At 32.4% G+C, this 22,426-nt stretch overlaps 1 protein-coding gene across 1 annotated transcript in view; it reads left to right on the plus strand.

Moving 5' to 3' along the window:
* Window positions 1-22,426, plus strand: part of LOC128237901 (neurogenic locus notch homolog protein 1-like) — a 171,427-nt gene that overhangs the window by 100,547 nt on the left and 48,454 nt on the right. The window contains exons 11-21 of the mRNA XM_052953479.1: window positions 1,637-1,784; window positions 2,041-2,207; window positions 4,815-4,991; window positions 8,100-8,247; window positions 8,588-8,754; window positions 13,272-13,419; window positions 13,676-13,842; window positions 16,266-16,442; window positions 19,552-19,699; window positions 20,040-20,206; window positions 22,161-22,308. Coding sequence (XP_052809439.1) covers window positions 1,637-1,784; window positions 2,041-2,207; window positions 4,815-4,991; window positions 8,100-8,247; window positions 8,588-8,754; window positions 13,272-13,419; window positions 13,676-13,842; window positions 16,266-16,442; window positions 19,552-19,699; window positions 20,040-20,206; window positions 22,161-22,308 — 1,762 coding nt within the window. The remainder of the gene's footprint in view (window positions 1-1,636; window positions 1,785-2,040; window positions 2,208-4,814; window positions 4,992-8,099; window positions 8,248-8,587; window positions 8,755-13,271; window positions 13,420-13,675; window positions 13,843-16,265; window positions 16,443-19,551; window positions 19,700-20,039; window positions 20,207-22,160; window positions 22,309-22,426) is intronic.

The following is a 22,426-nucleotide window of genomic DNA, read 5'->3' on the forward strand; positions in this document are numbered from 1 at the left end:
CAATATAGTATCTATTTAAAACTGTATGCTTTTTTATCCAGGTCACCATATCTTCGTTATGTTTTTATTTGTATGTATGTTCGTAGATCATGTCGAAAAATAGCTCGTTGTAAGCATGTACCCGACTTTCAATAATGGTTCTTGTATCTTGTATCTTGTATCCAGATAGTTGCCAAATGTTTGAAAAAGTCCGATCATTTATTTAATTACCACTTGCTTTGATTGTTTTTCAGAAATTATCTTAATGATATTGTTTTGAATAAAACAGGATAGGGCAACATTTTAATTGTAAGTGTTCGTTTTTTCAAATAAAATTGTTAACTTACTGAATTCATTATCAATTGTATTTTTACCTAAATTGACGGAGTTATGCAAAGTTTGATATCTAAAGTTGTCCTGTAGTAAAAATGCATCAACACAATTATCTTGAATACTCACGCTATCAAAACTTCTTTTGTAACTCATGTTTTTACTGTGATTAAGACATTCCATAATGACTAAATAAAGTGCTTTAGTTTGCAAACAAGTTTGTTATTTGATTTAAAATGTAAATATTAAAAAGTAAAATTCATTAATTTAACACTAATCGTTTATTTTAAGTGTGTTGGATTCGAAGAAGTAATGTTCAGTTTAACCATTTGTTCAATTTACTGATCAGTACAAATCAGAATTTCAGTTTACTTTAACCGTTCAAATATCAGTTTGGACATGATAAAAATCAAGCTCTAAGATGGCTGCCAAATTAACCCAAATGATGAGTTTCTTTCAAATTTATATGTGGTCAGAAATTATCGCTTTGTACCTGTTAGCATCGAATAATGGTACCTTTAAGTAATTAAAGAACATGTTGACCATACCAAGCTCAATATGGCGTCAAAGATGACTTCCGAAATTGAACAAAATGAACGTAATGAATAAATGTGCACTAATGTTAACCACGAAAAGTCGGGTAGTCGCGAGTTAGAACCATGTCAGAAGGTCAATGTCACACTTAAGGGTCATTGGTCAAAATTCCTTTAAATTTGGCCTCTTCGGACTGAAAGTTGGCCGTGCATTGAGCGATAGTAGAAATTATCCCATGTTTGGAGGTCTAAAGCCAAGGCCACACTTTAAGTGTCATTGTTAAACCTTTATTGTATTTCACTTGTTTAACATTCCCGTTATGGATATCAATCTGATTGCCTTACATTCATGTTTAAAGCACACTGCTAATAAAACGCAACGAGTTCCATATAAATAAAATACTTTGATATTTTTTTCAACAGCCTTTCATTTACCTGTTGAGAGTCCTATGGCATAGTGTTACTTTTGTCAATTTGTATTCCTATTAACCACTCGTTTAATTTGCAAAATCCTTTTAAAAGCGTAATTTGAAAACCTCGTCGCATTGCAGAATGTCTAATTAATATGTTTTCCTTTTGGCACATTGGTTGCGAGTTATATTAGAATTTTGGAACTGTCATAGTCATACTAAAATTTTATTTCAATATTTCCATTTTGCAGCAGAAACTATTAACACGAATTTTATTCGACTACCAAACGGCATGTGGAGGATCTTGCGGAAGCTTTTCACAATGGAATGTTGACATTTACAAAGGCACGATATGATTGAAATTCATTTTTTTTCTTTCTTAAGGTGCACATGCTATAAGACTACGTAACGGTGAAACGCAATATGAGGGTCGTGTTGAAGTACTCCACAATGGAACATGGGGTACAATCTGTGATGATCATACAGACAAAAACTTTGCCAAGGTCGTATGTCGACAGCTCGGATATAATACGTAAGTTATTTTGCTTAATTCGTAAGTGATAAAGAAACTGTTAATAAATTTATTGGTCATTTATTGTTTTAAAAAAAAAATATCTTCCCTTTAAATTATTATTCATGTGAAAGTTCAAAATTTATTGGCAGTCTGGAGCAAAGGGTCGTTTTTAAAATATCATAATAAGTTGCATATATAATGAGTAGAAAGGGCAAATATCAATGAAATTGCAATGTTATCATAAAAATATGTATTAATCAGACTTCAATTCCAGGGACAATGTGGCGGTACTTTCGGATACCGATTTCGGTGCAGGTAATGGCCCGATTTGGCTGGACGATGTTGTGTGCCAAGGAAACGAGATTTCAATCGACTTGTGTATGTTCAAACCTTGGGGACAGCACAACTGTGGACATGGGGAAGATGTTGGAGTTATATGTAGTAAAAATCACCATTCACTTCTTCGTTTTTGTAGACATATGCATAATGTAAAAATATGTACATACATAAATCAATCAAAGATAGCATACAAACATATTCAAACAATTAGATACAATACAGTACAATCAAAAATGCGAATGAATCTTAAAGGGTGAGGCAATAAAAGGGAATGTGCATGTTTTATATAACAATACAAGCATAACATAGTGAATACTAAAAGAACATTAATTACAACTCGGAGATCAAAATAATCGCATATAAAACATGACATATTCAAAAAGCGAAACAAAAATGTTTAAAAGTATGATTTCTAAAAATCTCCCATGAACTAGTAGTATTAGTAAAAGATTGTATGTAGACCTATGATGGCCAAATGGATAAATTTCTATCAAATTTGTGCATTGGCTTTGACATTTAGTCAGAAATAATAGTAGAGGAAATAGTAGTAGAAGTAGTGGTAGTAATAGTAGTAGTAGTAGTAGTAGAAGTAGTAGTAGTAGTAGTAGTAGTAGTAGTAGTAGTAGTAGTAGTAGTAGTAGTAGTAGTAGTAGTAGAAGTAGTAGTAGTAGTAGTAGTAGTAGTAGTAGTAGTAGTAGTAGTAGTAGTAGTAGTAGTAGTAGTAGTAGTAGTAGTAGTAGTAGAAGAAGTTGCTATAGTAGTAGTAGTAGTAGTAGTAGTAGTAGTAGTAGTAGTAGTAGTAGTAGTAGTAGTAGTAGTAGTAGTAGTAGTAGTAGTAGTAGTAATATCAATAGTAGAAGTAGTAGTAGTAGAAGTAGAAGTAGGAGAAGTAGTAGAAGTAGTAGAAGGAGAAGAAGAAATAGTAGTAGTAGTAGTAGTAGTAGTAGTAGTAGTAGTAGTAGTAGTAGTAGTAGTAGTAGTAGTAGTAGTAGTAGTAGTAGTAGTAGTAGTAGTAGTAGTAGTAGAAGTAGTAATATCAATAGTAGAAGTAGTAGTAGTAGAAGTAGAAGTAGGAGAAGTAGTAGAAGTAGTAGAAGGAGAAGAAGAAATAGTAGTAGTAGTAGTAGTAGTAGTAGTAGTAGTAGTAGTAGTAGTAGTAGTAGTAGTAGTAGTAGTAGTAGTAGTAGTAGAAGTAGTAGTAGTAGTAGTAGTAGTAGTAGTAGTAGTAGTAGTAGTAGTAGTAATAGTAGTAGTAGTAGTAGTAGTAGTAGTAGTAGTACTAGTAGTAGTAGTAGTAGTAGTATTAGTAATAGTAGTAGAAGAAGTTGCTATAGTAGTAGTAGTAGTAGTAGTAGTAGTAGTAGTAGTAGTAGTAGTAGTAGTAGTAGTAGTAGTAGTAGTAGTAGTAGAAGTAGTAGTAGCAGTTGCTGTATAATTATTATTATTATTATAATTATTATTATTATTATTATTATTATTACTAGTAGTAGTAGTAGTAGTAGTAGTAGTAGTAGTAGTAGTAGTAGTAGTAGTAGTAGTAGTAGTAGTAGTAGTAGTAGTAGTAGTAGTAGTAGAAGTAGTAGTAGTAGTAGTAGTAGTAGTAGTAGTAGTAGTAGTAGTAGTAGTAGTAGTAGTAGTAGTAGTAGTTGTAGTAGTAGTAGTAGTAGGTAGGTAGTGGTAGTAGTTGTAGTAGTAGAAGTAGTCGAAGTAGTAGTAGTAGTAGTAGTAGTAGTAGTAGTAGTAGTAGTAGTAGTAGTAGTAGTAGTAGTAGTAGTAGTAGTAGTAGTAGTAGTAGTAGTAGTAGTAGTAGTAGTAGTAGTAGAAGTAGTTATTGTTGTTGTTGGTCTATTAGTAGTAGTCGTAGTAGTTGTATAGTAGTAGTAGTAGTAGTAATAGTAGTAGTAGTAGTAGTAGTAGTAGTAGTAGTAGTAGTAGTAGTAGTAGTAGTAGTAGTAGTAGTAGTAGTAGTAGTAGTAGTAGTAGTAGTAGTAGTAGTAGTAGTAGTAGTAATAGTAGTATTAGTAGTAGTTGTAGTTGTATTCAATAACTTCAATTGACCCAAGTTCAACAACCTTACTATTGAATCTTTTAATGAATTGATAAATTCCGTTACAGATTTTATTGCTATGTTGCACAATTGTTCTTTATCATGTTTTTCGATAGTTTTTAGAGATTTAACAGTGAAATAAAATTGAGTTTTCATTACTTGAAACAATGAAAATATCATACTTTCATTGACTTGTTTTTAAAGTTTTACCGTTTCTCAAGTCAAACTCAAACATCAGCGCAATAAGTCTGGACGCAATTTCGACGACTTTAATTCCGAAATGACGTTACGTTCGTTATTTAAAAATTGAACAAATAGTGATCAAAATAGTTACGAAGCTTCTTTTTAGAGGCACTAAGGCAATATCAGAAAAAATTATTTAATAACATAAATTGAACAGACAACAGGCGGTACTGACTTTTACTATAAATAAAGATAATGCAGTTCAAATTAAATCATAGTAAGCTTGAATGTATTTCAAATGAGACTTTCTGCTGTCGTATAGTGTTTATGCAATCACATAAATTAAACAAATCCATTTGAACAAAATAAATAGATAATGTTGTTAACATGCAATCTGTTAAAGTCCTTGTAAAGATTTCAAGAGTAAGTACAACGTTGCAATTGAAGTGTTATTGTTTGTTATATATTCGTTTTCACAGAAGCGTGCTCTGTACCGGACGTAAAAGACGCTTCCAAAGATTCTGGGGCAGCCATTGCATACAACATGAAAGTTACGTACACATGTGCAGTAGGTCACATCCATACTAATGGCGATCTTGTAAGGACATGTCAAGCTGTCGGCCAATTAGATGGGTTTTTCCCAACTTGTACCCGAGGTTTGTTAGTATTAGGTTTAATTATTCGGCTACTGGTTATACTACTATGTTATTTATTGTAGACTCAACATTCTCGTACAATAATTGAAACCTTATTCTAAACATTCGCATTTAGTCTAGTATTTAATTGATTAACCTTATCATTTTGAATTGGTGTGTCACCTTTGTAGTCTTTATGTTATGTAATATGATCTTGAAAACTATGTTATGCTTATTTATGTCAATGATAATGGTTTACATACATATTGTATCGAAAGTGTTCATATACCTTTTTCGCATACATGTGACGCATACATGTGATTTGTCTTCAAATATTGACTTCGGGTTACTTCAATGAACAATGGATTTAAGTTATGGATAGTATTTCAGTCCAAAAAATGTAAATGTACGGTCAATATGTTATATGGTCAAAGTACGCGTGGAGTCCTTCGGACTCCACACTCTTAGACCAGCCCAATTGCGTTCATACCACGAAAATGACATCAACCCCACAATTAATTCCTTAAATAATGCGTAGAATTCTTCAATGTGCAAAACGACAGCCAAGCAACTGAATAATCTTCAAAAACTAAGCATTTTTTAAATCAATAATTATACAGCTTATTAACTTTAAATGTTTTGGCATTTTTGAAGCAGTACCATCAAATAATAGAAAATAGCTTTAACAATTTCTTTTAAAGAGTACACCTCAACTTACGAAAATATTCTGCATGAGTTCAATTGCCAACATTACATATGATTCATCGCTATTGAAACATACAAATATATGCTCAGTGATTCACCAGAATATGTTCAAAACCTTGTTGAGTTTGTGACATGTAATTTCAATCTCAGATATGTAAACTTTGTAGATGAGCCAACAGAAAGAACAACTAAATATCGGAAAAAACTCTCTCCGTGGAATAGCCTCCCAAAGAAAATAAGGTGCTCTTAAACTTACCTAGAAATTAGAATGCTGAGCCGCACCTGGACAGGTCCCGCTAGTTAATGCCAACTGTGCAAATACGCTTTTATAACTTATACGTAAGAAGAAATTGAGAATGATAAGGAGTTCCGCTGATTATCTTTTATCTCTTGTCTCCGCGGAAAAGGAGTGTTTTCAGTGGGATGGCCTACATCCACTAAACAAGATGTGGCATTCAAATATCAGAAAAGATTTCAGTAGGCATTGTGAATATTAATAAAATTCAATAAATGAAAAAAACAAAACAAGGGCTAATATATATATATCATTGTTTCAAATTTATATATCATTAACATCTGTCGAACACATATAACTACTTGAGGGTATTTTCGGCAAGTATTTGTTAAGGTGCTACGATTTGGAATTTTTAATTAACATTCTTACACAGTGGAAGGTACTGACATTGTCAGGACGGTGGCCGGACAGAGATGTGGATGGTTACCTTTAGGTAGGAATTTACCCAATCATTGGAGCAACTATGCCTTTGTACGCTACTGTTCCTAATAATTTCAGCAACATCTAGTAGTATTTAAATTACACTATAAATTAAGCATCGCCTCTTCGCATTTTTTTCCAAAGACGTTTTCTAGCATGCTACATTTTTGAAACATTTTTACACACTACAAATCATTGTACACTGCTAAATTTCCCATGTACATAATGCTACTTACATTTTTCCTGTTTTAAAAGTAAACGAGCATACTTAATTTATACTTTTAATTGAAATAACTAACCATTTTCCAGTGGTAGGTCAAGTAGAGGAACAGTCGTGTGATGAGTGTATGTACAGCTAAGGCAACTGCTTGATGTTATCACAGTATACTGTGCTCTTATCCATCTTACTTTTTGTAATTGTATGCATGCATATGTTAACAAACGGCTTTTGTAAATATTTGTTTCCATTATTGTACCTATTTCACAATTATGAACTTTTATTTACAGGTCACAAGGTCTTTGTTATGTTTTGATATCTTATGTATGTTTGTTGTTCATGCCTGAAAATTGCTCATTTAGATAATGTTTCTTATAAGCATATACCCTCATACACAACTCATTTGGATAATGTTTCTTGTAAGCATATACCCAACTTTAAATAAAGATACTTGTATCTTGTACCTTGTATCATGATGGTTGTCAAATGCTCGAAAATGTTAAATTTTTATATGATCTGTCATTTGCTTTGATTGTTTTTCTAAAATCATTTTAATGATATTGTTCTGAATGCAAATAGGATGGTGCAATATTTAAAGTTTAAATGTCAATTTTACAATTACACTGATAACATGTTCAATTTATAATTGAATAAATTCGAATGTCTTTTTAATAATATATATTCATTAAAAGTATATTTATTAGTCAACATGTCAACACTTCTTTTGTAACACATAATTTCACTGTGATAAAGACAGTCCATATACAATTAATAAATGTGATTTATCTTGCAAACAAGTATGTTATTTGAGTTAAAATGTAAAACTTAAAATGTAAAATAATCGAAAGCCACACACATCTAATAAATGTTCATGTATTAAACACCCAAAAGTTTTTTAAGTGTGTTGAATTTGAAAATAAAGTGTAGTGTTTAACCTTCTGTTCAATATGAGGATCAAAACAAATCTGAGTTTCCGTTCCCTTTGATGGTTCAAATATAATTTTGTACAAGATAAAAACCGAAATCTTGAATTATCGCCAAATGGAACAAAACCATGAATTTCTTTCAAATTTATGTTTGGTCATTGAACAATTGTTACCCTTGCCCACCTGCATTATTTTATATGTTTTGATTTAGGTATAATTGTTGAGAGTACTAGGGCAAAGTGTTAACCCATGTCCATTTGTAGGCCTATAAATTATTCGTTCGATTTCCAAAAATCTTCTAAAATCGTAAATTGAAAACCTGGTCGCATTGCAGCATATCTAGTAAATATGTTTTTTACACAATGGTTGCGAGTCCTTTTATAATTTTAGAACTGTCATAGCTATACTAGAATTTAATTCAATATTTCCTTTTTTCAGGCACTATCGACACCAGTTCTATTCGACTACCAAACGGCATGCAGAGGATCTTGCGGTAGCTTTTCACAATGGAATGTTGACATTTTAAAAGCCACGATATGATCGAATTCAAATTTTTATTTCTTCAGATTCACGTGCTATCAGACTACGTAACGGTACAACGCAATTAGAGGGACGTGTTGAAGTACTTCACAATGGAACATGGGGTTCCGTCTGTGGGGATGGTATAGACACAAACTTTGCCAAGGTCGTGTGCCGACAGCTCGGATATGCTACGTATGTTATTTTACTAAATAGATAAATGATTTAATCAAAACAAAAAAGAGGTAGTTCTTGGTTAAGCATTTTATTACCTTAGTAAAATTCTTTTTCTTTGCTTTTATCACGTGTTCATGCCAATAGTTTCCAAATTTATTGGAAGTATGGGATACACAAATGCAAAATGAATTGCATTCCAGGAATCAGAATCAAGTGAGTGTCTTTATGCATTGAGCATTTAAAGTGATTGTGTAACAAAAACACTTTTTAATCATTTGCATAGTTCATGAGTGCAAAGAGTCAATGATAAAAATATCGCATTTCTAAAATTTAATGTATCAGCCATTCTTAATTTCAGTGACAATGTGACGTTACGTTCGCATGCCTATTTCGGTGCAGGCAGTGGTCAGATTTGGCTGGACGATGTTACTTGTCAAGGAAACGAGACTGTGATCGACATGTGTATGTCACGACCATGGGGACAGCACAACTGCGGACATAATCAAGATGTCGGAGTTACATGTAGTATATATCACCTTTTATTTTTCCGTTTCTAAAGAGTACAATAAAAATATATTAAAAATAAGTACAGTTCATACATCAATCAAGCATACACAGGGTACAAGCATAATAAATAATTTAGAAACTGTAGTAAGTACTATCGTGAATGTTACCGATTTATAGGAAAAACATAGAAGGCAATGCGAATGTTTCATATAAAAATGCAAACTTAAGAAAGTCAACTCTTAAGGAACATATTTGACCATTTGGATATCAAAACGCTCCCATTAAAAATATCATAAAATATTTAATCTAGCTAAAGCAAGATGTTTGAAAGAAGGATTTAGGATAGTATTATGAACTAGTAGTCTTAGTTATAGAATGTATGTTATTCTAATGATGGGCTTTAAAATGTACCAAAATAATTACTTTCTTTCAAATATGTGCATTGGCTTTGACATTTAGTCAGAAATCATCATGATAATTCAATTGTAAACATTGAAAAATAAAAAAAATAAAAATATACAAATGTACATGTATTATAATCAAAAAACCATTTTGACAATCCATCAAGATCAATAAGGCTAGTAAGATATTTGCCAAATTGAAAAAAATGAAAGTTGACTTAAAACATCTATTTAATCTACGATATAAGAACTGATTTAAGACTTCTATTTGATATTTCAAATTCATTCAGTGATTCTGACGATATATTACTTCTTACAGTTAAATAAAAAGATTACTTTAGACCACAGGCAATATCTATGTGCTTAACGCTACATAGAATCTAACATACCAACCTTGCGTCAAAACATGGCCGTTATATCAAAGTGTCTTAAAATAGAAATGGAGATTTCACCGTATTGATTGTACCAGTTGGCAGTTCTGAATTGTGTTTTAAAAAAATGGATTTTGTACAATATTGACTGATGAAAAGTGAAATATTACCAAGACTGAAGGAAAACCTACTGTAATTAAATTGAAGTTCGTATGGGGTCCGGTGGGTCCGGTGGCTAGACGAGTGTTATGCACTAATTTATATTGTATCCGGGCTGTAGCTTGGTCATGCTAAAGTTGATTTTTAGATAACGCATATTCGCCACGGGTAATTGGCATGCCGCGTGCAAGACCTATGTCAGTAGGTAAAAATCATAAACACACTAAATGCCAAAACCTCCTTGTGTTATTATGAGTCCGGGCTGTAACATGTCCACGGATTAAAGGACCTAACAATAGATCAAAGTCCAAGGTCACATAAAGGTCATTGTTCAAAATGTCTTGTATGTTGGCTTCTCCGAGCTGTAACCAGGCCATGCATTGGCAGATTGCACAAATTTTCTCCCTGCAAGACCAATGTATATATGTATAAAATTTTAAGGGTCAGTGGCACGATCTGCTTGTATTTTACTTGATTGACATCCCTGTTATGCATAGCCATCAATTTGTCACCACTTACATTCCTAGTCAAAGCACATGCCAATTTACCATCATGCCAATAAAGCGAAATGAATTCCATATTCATAAAATATGAATTTGATTTGATATTAAATTCAGGAACCTTTCGATGGATTGTTTTATCACGTTCAACTGCTTGTGGTTTGTTTTCGGCAAGTATTTGTTGAGATTTTACTATATGACATTTTTAATTAAAATTCTAACACAGTGGTAGGTGCTGATGTTGTCAGGACGGTGCCCGAGCAAAGATTTGGATAGTAACTTGTAGGTAGAATTGACCCAATCATAGAAGCAACCTTGCCTTTGTACGCTACTGTTTTTGATAATATAAGAAAAATCTAATAGTATTTAAATTACATGTTAAAATGAAGTACATTGCAAACTCGCTATGTCAACGTCGGATATCTCGATTTTTCGGTTATGTCGACTTTTTTGCTCCGGTCCAGAATTTATTCCTTCTTATTCTATATAAATTAAATTTGCTTGTGTCGATTCTCCTATCTCGATGTTTTTGCTATGTCGACCTCCTATTTCAGTCCCAGTGGTCGAATTTCAGACATTTTTCTTGTCTCTTATGTCGAACTGTAGATCGAGATGTAGGTGCGAAAGTTATCATGGAGGTTTGTCGCTAAATTACCGTGCGTGTCAAAATAACAAACTTTCATAATTGAGGTTTATGGGTTACTAAGAGTGAATAATTAAAGGTGTTTTTGATTACAGAGTTTATTGACGAAGTTACGTGACGAGGTTATTTCTCTTCACTGCATGTAGAAAACAAACGGGCATAACATATGTGCTTTACAGTTGTCTTACAATATACAAGTGAATGCAATTGTGGTTTAATATTTGATTTGTGTAATCCGTAAACGTGAATAAAATTAATTTGGCACAAATAATTCATTTTTGTATCACTTTATTTTTAAATAATACGTTTGCTGTTTTCACGACCGTAAACACACCGTTCTATTCAAGTTGGATGTCGGACATGTATCAAACACATATGTGTTAGGATTGGTTATACTTTTTGTATTTCGGATGTGTCGAATGTTTATTCCCTAGGTCCCGACAAAGTCGACTAACGAGTTTGGACTGTATCTCCTCTTAGCAATACTTCCAAAAAACGTTTACTAAAAAGCTAAACTATTTATAACATTTTAATTATTTATAACATTTTAACTAACTACACATCACTCTACCATGCTGTAATTCCCTTGTACATAATACTACTTACAATTTTGCTGTTTAAAAATAGACGATGTTTCTTATTGTGTACTCCTATAAGAACTAAACATTTAAAGTAGTAGGTCAACTTACGGAACCTTGCGCGTGTCCTCTGTCCATACAGCCGCAAAAACTATTTTATTTATCACAGTATACAGTGTTCTAATCTTACGTTTTGTAAATGCATTCATGATTATAATAAGAGACGGCTTTTGTAAATACATGTTCCAATATAGTATCTATTTAAAACTGTATGCTTTTTTATCCAGGTCACCATATCTTCGTTATGTTTTTATTTGTATGTATGTTCGTAGATCATGTCGAAAAATAGCTCGTTGTAAGCATGTACCCGACTTTCAATAATGGTTCTTGTATCTTGTATCTTGTATCCAGATAGTTGCCAAATGTTTGAAAAAGTCCGATCATTTATTTAATTACCACTTGCTTTGATTGTTTTTCAGAAATTATCTTAATGATATTGTTTTGAATAAAACAGGATAGGGCAACATTTTAATTGTAAGTGTTCGTTTTTTCAAATAAAATTGTTAACTTACTGAATTCATTATCAATTGTATTTTTACCTAAATTGACGGAGTTATGCAAAGTTTGATATCTAAAGTTGTCCTGTAGTAAAAATGCATCAACACAATTATCTTGAATACTCACGCTATCAAAACTTCTTTTGTAACTCATGTTTTTACTGTGATTAAGACATTCCATAATGACTAAATAAAGTGCTTTAGTTTGCAAACAAGTTTGTTATTTGATTTAAAATGTAAATATTAAAAAGTAAAATTCATTAATTTAACACTAATCGTTTATTTTAAGTGTGTTGGATTCGAAGAAGTAATGTTCAGTTTAACCATTTGTTCAATTTACTGATCAGTACAAATCAGAATTTCAGTTTACTTTAACCGTTCAAATATCAGTTTGGACATGATAAAAATCAAGCTCTAAGATGGCTGCCAAATTAACCCAAATGATGAGTTTCTTTCAAATTTATATGTGGTCAGAAATTATCGCTTTGTACCTGTTAGCATCGAATAATGGTACCTTTAAGTAATTAAAGAACATGTTGACCATACCAAGCTCAATATGGCGTCAAAGATGACTTCCGAAATTGAACAAAATGAACGTAATGAATAAATGTGCACTAATGTTAACCACGAAAAGTCGGGTAGTCGCGAGTTAGAACCATGTCAGAAGGTCAATGTCACACTTAAGGGTCATTGGTCAAAATTCCTTTAAATTTGGCCTCTTCGGACTGAAAGTTGGCCGTGCATTGAGCGATAGTAGAAATTATCCCATGTTTGGAGGTCTAAAGCCAAGGCCACACTTTAAGTGTCATTGTTAAACCTTTATTGTATTTCACTTGTTTAACATTCCCGTTATGGATATCAATCTGATTGCCTTACATTCATGTTTAAAGCACACTGCTAATAAAACGCAACGAGTTCCATATAAATAAAATACTTTGATATTTTTTTCAACAGCCTTTCATTTACCTGTTGAGAGTCCTATGGCATAGTGTTACTTTTGTCAATTTGTATTCCTATTAACCACTCGTTTAATTTGCAAAATCCTTTTAAAAGCGTAATTTGAAAACCTCGTCGCATTGCAGAATGTCTAATTAATATGTTTTCCTTTTGGCACATTGGTTGCGAGTTATATTAGAATTTTGGAACTGTCATAGTCATACTAAAATTTTATTTCAATATTTCCATTTTGCAGCAGAAACTATTAACACCAGTTTTATTCGACTACCAAACGGCCATGTGGAGGATCTTGCGGTAAGCTTTTCACAATGGAATGTTTACATTTTAAAAACCACGATTATGATTGAAATTCATGTTTTCTTTCTTAAGGTTCACATGCTATAAGACTACGTAACGGTGAAACGCAATATGAGGGTCGTGTTGAAGTACTCCACAATGGAACATGGGGTACAATCTGTGATGATCATACAGACATAAACTTTGCCAAGGTCGTATGTCGACAGCTCGGATATAATACGTAAGTTATTTTGCTTAATTCGTAAGTGATAAAGAAACTGTTAATAAATTTATTGGTCATTTATTGTTTTAAAAAAAAAATATCTTCCCTTTAAATTATTATTCATGTGAAAGTTCAAAATTTATTGGCAGTCTGGAGCAAAGGGTCGTTTTTAAAATATCATAATAAGTTGCATATATAATGAGTAGAAAGGGCAAATATCAATGAAATTGCAATGTTATCATAAAAATATGTATTAATCAGACTTCAATTCCAGGGACAATGTGGCGGTACTTTCGGATACCGATTTCGGTGCAGGTAATGGCCCGATTTGGCTGGACGATGTTGTGTGCCAAGGAAACGAGATTTCAATCGACTTGTGTATGTTCAAACCTTGGGGACAGCACAACTGTGGACATGGGGAAGATGTTGGAGTTATATGTAGTAAAAATCACCATTCACTTCTTCGTTTTTGTAGACATATGCATAATGTAAAAATATGTACATACATAAATCAATCAAAGATAGCATACAAACATATTCAAACAATTAGATACAATACAGTACAATCAAAAATGCGAATGAATCTTAAAGGGTGAGGCAATAAAAGGGAATGTGCATGTTTTATATAACAATACAAGCATAACATAGTGAATACTAAAAGAACATTAATTACAACTCGGAGATCAAAATAATCGCATATAAAACATGACATATTCAAAAAGCGAAACAAAAATGTTTAAAAGTATGATTTCTAAAAATCTCCCATGAACTAGTAGTATTAGTAAAAGATTGTATGTAGACCTATGATGGCCAAATGGATAAATTTCTATCAAATTTGTGCATTGGCTTTGACATTTAGTCAGAAATAATAGTAGAGGAAATAATAGTAGAAGTAGTGGTAGTAATAGTAGTAGTAGTAGTAGTAGAAGTAGTAGTAGGTAGGTAGATGTAGTAGAAGTAGTAGTAGTAGTAGTAGTAGTAGTAGTAGTAGTAGTAGTAGCAGTAGTAGTAGTAGTAGTAGTAGTAGTAGTAGTAGTAGTAGTAGTAGTAGTAGTAGTAGTAGTAGTAGTAGTAGTAGTAGTAGTAGTAGTAGTAGTAGTAGTAGAAGTAGTGGTAGAAGAAGAAGAAATAGTAGTAGTAGTAGTAGTAGTAGTAGTAGTAGTAGTAGTAGTAGTAGTAGTAGTAGTAGTAGTAGTAGTAGTAGTAGTAGAAGTAGTAATATCAATAGTAGAAGTAGTAGTAGTAGAAGTAGAAGTAGGAGAAGTAGTAGAAGTAGTAGAAGGAGAAGAAGAAGAAATAGTAGTAGTAGTAGTAGTAGTAGTAGTAGTAGTAGTAGTAGTAGTAGTAGTAGTAGTAGTAGTAGTAGTAGTAGTAGTAGTAGTAGTAGTAGAAGTAGTAGTAGTAGTAGTAGTAGTAGTAGTAGTAGTAGTAGTAGTAGTAGTAGTAGTAGTAGTAGTAGTAGTAGTAGTAGTAGTAGTAGTAGTAGAAGAAGTTGCTATAGTAGTAGTAGTAGTAGTAGTAGTAGTAGTAGTAGTAGTAGTAGTAGTAGTAGTAGTAGTAGTAGTAGTAGAAGTAGTAGTAGCAGTTGCTGTATAATTATTATTATTATTATAATTATTATTATTATTATTATTATTATTACTAGTAGTAGTAGTAGTAGTAGTAGTAGTAGTAGTAGTAGTAGTAGTAGTAGTAGTAGTAGTAGTAGTAGTAGTAGTAGTAGTAGTAGTAGTAGTAGTAGTAGAAGTAGTAGTAGTAGTAGTAGTAGTAGTAGTAGTAGTAGTAGTAGTAGTAGTAGTAGTAGTAGTAGTAGTAGTTGTAGTAGTAGTAGTAGTAGGTAGGTAGTGGTAGTAGTTGTAGTAGTAGAAGTAGTCGAAGTAGTAGTAGTAGTAGTAGTAGTAGTAGTAGTAGTAGTAGTAGTAGTAGTAGTAGTAGTAGTAGTAGTAGTAGTAGTAGTAGTAGTAGTAGTAGTAGTAGTAGTAGAAGTAGTTATTGTTGTTGTTGGTCTATTAGTAGTAGTCGTAGTAGTTGTATAGTAGTAGTAGTAGTAGTAGTAGTAGTAGTAGTAGTAGTAGTAGTAGTAGTAGTAGTAGTAGTAGTAGTAGTAGTAGTAGTAGTAGTAGTAGTAGTAGTAGTAGTAGTAGTAGTAGTAGTATTAGTAGTAGTAGTAGTATTAGTAGTAGTTGTAGTTGTATTCAATAACTTCAATTGACCCAAGTTCAACAACCTTACTATTGAATCTTTTAATGAATTGATAAATTCCGTTACAGATTTTATTGCTATGTTGCACAATTGTTCTTTATCATGTTTTTCGATAGTTTTTAGAGATTTAACAGTGAAATAAAATTGAGTTTTCATTACTTGAAACAATGAAAATATCATACTTTCATTGACTTGTTTTTAAAGTTTTACCGTTTCTCAAGTCAAACTCAAACATCAGCGCAATAAGTCTGGACGCAATTTCGACGACTTTAATTCCGAAATGACGTTACGTTCGTTATTTAAAAATTGAACAAATAGTGATCAAAATAGTTACGAAGCTTCTTTTTAGAGGCACTAAGGCAATATCAGAAAAAATTATTTAATAACATAAATTGAACAGACAACAGGCGGTACTGACTTTTACTATAAATAAAGATAATGCAGTTCAAATTAAATCATAGTAAGCTTGAATGTATTTCAAATGAGACTTTCTGCTGTCGTATAGTGTTTATGCAATCACATAAATTAAACAAATCCATTTGAACAAAATAAATAGATAATGTTGTTAACATGCAATCTGTTAAAGTCCTTGTAAAGATTTCAAGAGTAAGTACAACGTTGCAATTGAAGTGTTATTGTTTGTTATATATTCGTTTTCACAGAAGCGTGCTCTGTACCGGACGTAAAAGACGCTTCCAAAGATTCTGGGGCAGCCATTGCATACAACATGAAAGTTACGTACACATGTGCAGTAGGTCACATCCATACTAATGGCGATCTTGTAAGGACATGTCAAGCTGTCGGCCAATTAGATGGGTTTTTCCCAACTTGTACCCGAGGTTTGTTAGTATTAGGTTTAATTATTCGGCTACTGGTTATACTACTATGTTATTTATTGTAGACTCAACATTCTCGTACAATAATTGAAACCTTATTCTAAACATTCGCATTTAGTCTAGTATTTAATTGATTAACCTTATCATTTTGAATTGGTGTGTCACCTTTGTAGTCTTTATGTTATGTAATATGATCTTGAAAACTATGTTATGCTTATTTATGTCAATGATAATGGTTTACATACATATTGTATCGAAAGTGTTCATATACCTTTTTCGCATACATGTGACGCATACATGTGATTTGTCTTCAAATATTGACTTCGGGTTACTTCAATGAACAATGGATTTAAGTTATGGATAGTATTTCAGTCCAAAAAATGTAAATGTACGGTCAATATGTTATATGGTCAAAGTACGCGTGGAGTCCTTCGGACTCCACACTCTTAGACCAGCCCAATTGCGTTCATACCACGAAAATGACATCAACCCCACAATTAATTCCTTAAATAATGCGTAGAATTCTTCAATGTGCAAAACGACAGCCAAGCAACTGAATAATCTTCAAAAACTAAGCATTTTTTAAATCAATAAATATACAGCTTATTAACTTTAAATGTTTTGGCATTTTTGAAGCAGTACCATCAAATAATAGAAAATAGCTTTAACAATTTCTTTTAAAGAGTACACCTCAACTTACGAAAATATTCTGCATGAGTTCAATTGCCAACATTACATATGATTCATCGCTATTGAAACATACAAATATATGCTCAGTGATTCACCAGAATATGTTCAAAACCTTGTTGAGTTTGTGACATGTAATTTCAATCTCAGATATGTAAACTTTGTAGATGAGCCAACAGAAAGAACAACTAAATATCGGAAAAAAACTCTCTCCGTGGAATAGCCTCCCAAAGAAAATAAGGTGCTCTTAAACTTACCTAGAAATTAGAATGCTGAGCCGCACCTGGACAGGTCCCGCTAGTTAATGCCAACTGTGCAAATACGCTTTTATAACTTATACATAAGAAGAAATTGAGAATGATAAGGAGTTCCGCTGATTATCTTTTATCTCTTGTCTCCGCGGAAAAGGAGTGTTTTCAGTGGGATGGCCTACATCCACTAAACAAGATGTGGCATTCAAATATCAGAAAAGATTTCAGTAGGCATTGTGAATATTAATAAAATTCAATAAATGAAAAAAACAAAACAAGGGCTAATATATATTTATCATTGTTTCAAATTTATATATCATTAACATCTGTCGAACACATATAACTACTTGAGGGTATTTTCGGCAAGTATTTGTTAAGGTGCTACGATTTGGAATTTTTAATTAACATTCTTACACAGTGGAAGGTACTGACATTGTCAGGACGGTGGCCGGACAGAGATGTGGATGGTTACCTTTAGGTAGGAATTTACCCAATCATTGGAGCAACTATGCCTTTGTACGCTACTGTTCCTAATAATTTCAGCAACATCTAGTAGTATTTAAATTACACTATAAATTAAGCATCGCCTCTTCGCATTTTTTTCCAAAGACGTTTTCTAGCAAGCTACATTTTTGAAACATTTTTACACACTACAAATCATTGTACACTGCTGAATTTCCCATGTACATAATGCTACTTACATTTTTCCTGTTTTAAAAGTAAACGAGCATACTTAATTTATACTTTTAATTGAAATAACTAACCATTTTCCAGTGGTAGGTCAAGTAGAGGAACAGTCGTGTGATGAGTGTATGTACAGCTAAGGCAACTGCTTGATGTTATCACAGTATACTGTGCTCTTATCCATCTTACTTTTTGTAATTGTATGCATGCATATGTTAACAAACGGCTTTTGTAAATATTTGTTTCCATTATTGTACCTATTTCACAATTATGAACTTTTATTTACAGGTCACAAGGTCTTTGTTATGTTTTGATATCTTATGTATGTTTGTTGTTCATGCCTGAAAATTGCTCATTTAGATAATGTTTCTTATAAGCATATACCCTCATACACAACTCATTTGGATAATGTTTCTTGTAAGCATATACCCAACTTTAAATAAAGATACTTGTATCTTGTACCTTGTATCATGATGGTTGTCAAATGCTCGAAAATGTTAAATTTTTATATTATCTGTCATTTGCTTTGATTGTTTTTCTAAAATCATTTTAATGATATTGTTCTGAATGCAAATAGGATGGTGCAATATTTAAAGTTTAAATGTCAATTTTACAATTACACTGATAACATGTTCAATTTATAATTGAATAAATTCGAATGTCTTTTTAATAATATATATTCATTAAAAGTATATTTATTAGTCAACATGTCAACACTTCTTTTGTAACACATAATTTCACTGTGATAAAGACAGTCCATATACAATTAATAAATGTGATTTATCTTGCAAACAAGTATGTTATTTGAGTTAAAATGTAAAACTTAAAATGTAAAATAATCGAAAGCCACACACATCTAATAAATGTTCATGTATTAAACACCCAAAAGTTTTTTAAGTGTGTTGAATTTGAAAATAAAGTGTAGTGTTTAACCTTCTGTTCAATATGAGGATCAAAACAAATCTGAGTTTCCGTTCCCTTTGATGGTTCAAATATAATTTTGTACAAGATAAAAACCGAAATCTTGAATTATCGCCAAATGGAACAAAACCATGAATTTCTTTCAAATTTATGTTTGGTCATTGAACAATTGTTACCCTTGCCCACCTGCATTATTTTATATGTTTTGATTTAGGTATAATTGTTGAGAGTACTAGGGCAAAGTGTTAACCCATGTCCATTTGTAGGCCTATAAATTATTCGTTCGATTTCCAAAAATCTTCTAAAATCGTAAATTGAAAACCTGGTCGCATTGCAGCATATCTAGTAAATATGTTTTTTACACAATGGTTGCGAGTCCTTTTATAATTTTAGAACTGTCATAGCTATACTAGAATTTAATTCAATATTTCCTTTTTTCAGGCACTATCGACACCAGTTCTATTCGACTACCAAACGGCATGCAGAGGATCTTGCGGTAGCTTTTCACAATGGAATGTTGACATTTTAAAAGCCACGATATGATCGAATTCAAATTTTTATTTCTTCAGATTCACGTGCTATCAGACTACGTAACGGTACAACGCAATTAGAGGGACGTGTTGAAGTACTTCACAATGGAACATGGGGTTCCGTCTGTGGGGATGGCATAGACACAAACTTTGCCAAGGTCGTGTGCCGACAGCTCGTATATGCTACGTATGTTATTTTACTAAATAGATAAATGATTTAATCAAAACAAAACAGAGGTAGTTCTTGGTTAAGCATTTTATTACCTTAGTAAAATTCTTTTTCTTTGCTTCTATCACGTGTTCATGCCAATAGTTTCCAAATTTATTGGAAGTATGGGATACACAAATGCAAAATGAATTGCATTCCAGGAATCAGAATCAAGTGAGTGTCTTTATGCATTGAGCATTTAAAGTGATTGTGTAACAAAAACACTTTTTAATCATTTGCATAGTTCATGAGTGCAAAGAGTCAATGATAAAAATATCGCATTTCTAAAATTTAATGTATCAGCCATTCTTAATTTCAGTGACAATGTGACGTTACGTTCGCATGCCTATTTCGGTGCAGGCAGTGGTCAGATTTGGCTGGACGATGTTACTTGTCAAGGAAACGAGACTGTGATCGACATGTGTATGTCACGACCATGGGGACAGCACAACTGCGGACATAATCAAGATGTCGGAGTTACATGTAGTATATATCACCTTTTATTTTTCCGTTTCTAAAGAGTACAATAAAAATATATTAAAAATAAGTACAGTTCATACATCAATCAAGCATACACAGGGTACAAGCATAATAAATAATTTAGAAACTGTAGTAAGTACTATCGTGAATGTTACCGATTTATAGGAAAAACATAGAAGGCAATGCGAATGTTTCATATAAAAATGCAAACTTAAGAAAGTCAACTCTTAAGGAACATATTTGACCATTTGGATATCAAAACGCTCCCATTAAAAATATCATAAAATATTTAATCTAGCTAAAGCAAGATGTTTGAAAGAAGGATTTAGGATAGTATTATGAACTAGTAGTCTTAGTTATAGAATGTATGTTATTCTAATGATGGGCTTTAAAATGTACCAAAATAATTACTTTCTTTCAAATATGTGCATTGGCTTTGACATTTAGTCAGAAATCATCATGATAATTCAATTGTAAACATTGAAAAATAAAAAAAATAAAAATATACAAATGTACATGTATTATAATCAAAAAACCATTTTGACAATCCATCAAGATCAATAAGGCTAGTAAGATATTTGCCAAATTGAAAAAAATGAAAGGTGACTTAAAACATCTATTTAATCTACGATATAAGAACTGATTTAAGACTTCTATTTGATATTTCAAATTCATTCAGTGATTCTGACGATATATTACTTCTTACAGTTAAATAAAAAGATTACTTTAGACCACAGGCAATATCTATGTGCTTAACGCTACATAGAATCTAACATACCAACCTTGCGTCAAAACATGGCCGTTATATCAAAGTGTCTTAAAATAGAAATGGAGATTTCACCGTATTGATTGTACCAGTTGGCAGTTCTGAATTGTGTTTTAAAAAAATGGATTTTGTACAATATTGACTGATGAAAAGTGAAATATTACCAAGACTGAAGGAAAACCTATGTAATTAAATTGAAGTTCGTATGGGGTCCGGTGGCTAGACGAGTGTTATGCACTAATTTATATTGTATCCGGGCTGTAGCTTGGTCATGCTAAAGTTGATTTTTAGATAACGCATATTCGCCACGGGTAATTGGCATGCCGCGTGCAAGACCTATGTCAGTAGGTAAAAATCATAAACACACTAAATGCCAAAACCTCCTTGTGTTATTATGAGTCCGGGCTGTAACATGTCCACGGATTAAAGGACCTAACAATAGATCAAAGTCCAAGGTCACATAAAGGTCATTGTTCAAAATGTCTTGTATGTTGGCTTCTCCGAGCTGTAACCAGGCCATGCATTGGCAGATTGCACAAATTTTCTCCCTGCAAGACCAATGTATATATGTATAAAATTTTAAGGGTCAGTGGCACGATCTGCTTGTATTTTACTTGATTGACATCCCTGTTATGCATAGCCATCAATTTGTCACCACTTACATTCCTAGTCAAAGCACATGCCAATTTACCATCATGCCAATAAAGCGAAATGAATTCCATATTCATAAAATATGAATTTGATTTGATATTAAATTCAGGAACCTTTCGATGGATTGTTTTATCAATTCTATTCATAGGCGTATTTGATATCGGTGCGATATCTAGTCTTAACGTAGAGAAGCATATAGAACATATCGTTACCCATGTATATCTCCATGCTTATTAAACACTGATTAAACTTGAACAAACCTTTTAATTGCGCTCATTGAAAACCTGGTCGCATTGCGGCGATTGTAGTAATTATGATTTTCTTCAGGGGCAGTGGTTGCGAGTCCTGTTAGAATGTTCCATTTATCATAGGCACTCTGGAATATAATTGCAATATTTCCATTTTTCAGGCACTATCGACACCAGTTATATTCGAATGTCAATCGGCAATAGGAGGAACTTGCGGAAGCTTATCACAATCAAATGTTAAATTTTTAGAAGCCACGTCAGAATTGAAATTAAAAAGTTTTTTTTTCTTCTATAGGTGCAAATGCTATTAGACTACGTAACGGGGCAACGCAGTTAGAGGGACGTGTTGAGGTATTTCACAATGGCACATGGGGTACGATCTGTGATGATGGTATAGACATACACTTTGCCAAGGTCGTATGTCGACAGCTCGGATATGATACGTAAGCTAGTTTGCTAAATATGTACATGTAAAGGATAAAAACAAATCAAACTTGTTGAAATATTTCTTGATTAAACATTTATTTCTATTTTAAAAAATATTGTCATCGCTTTAATATC

Source organism: Mya arenaria, chromosome 6 (assembly GCF_026914265.1).
Source record: "Mya arenaria isolate MELC-2E11 chromosome 6, ASM2691426v1".
Classification (NCBI taxonomy): domain Eukaryota; kingdom Metazoa; phylum Mollusca; class Bivalvia; order Myida; family Myidae; genus Mya; species Mya arenaria.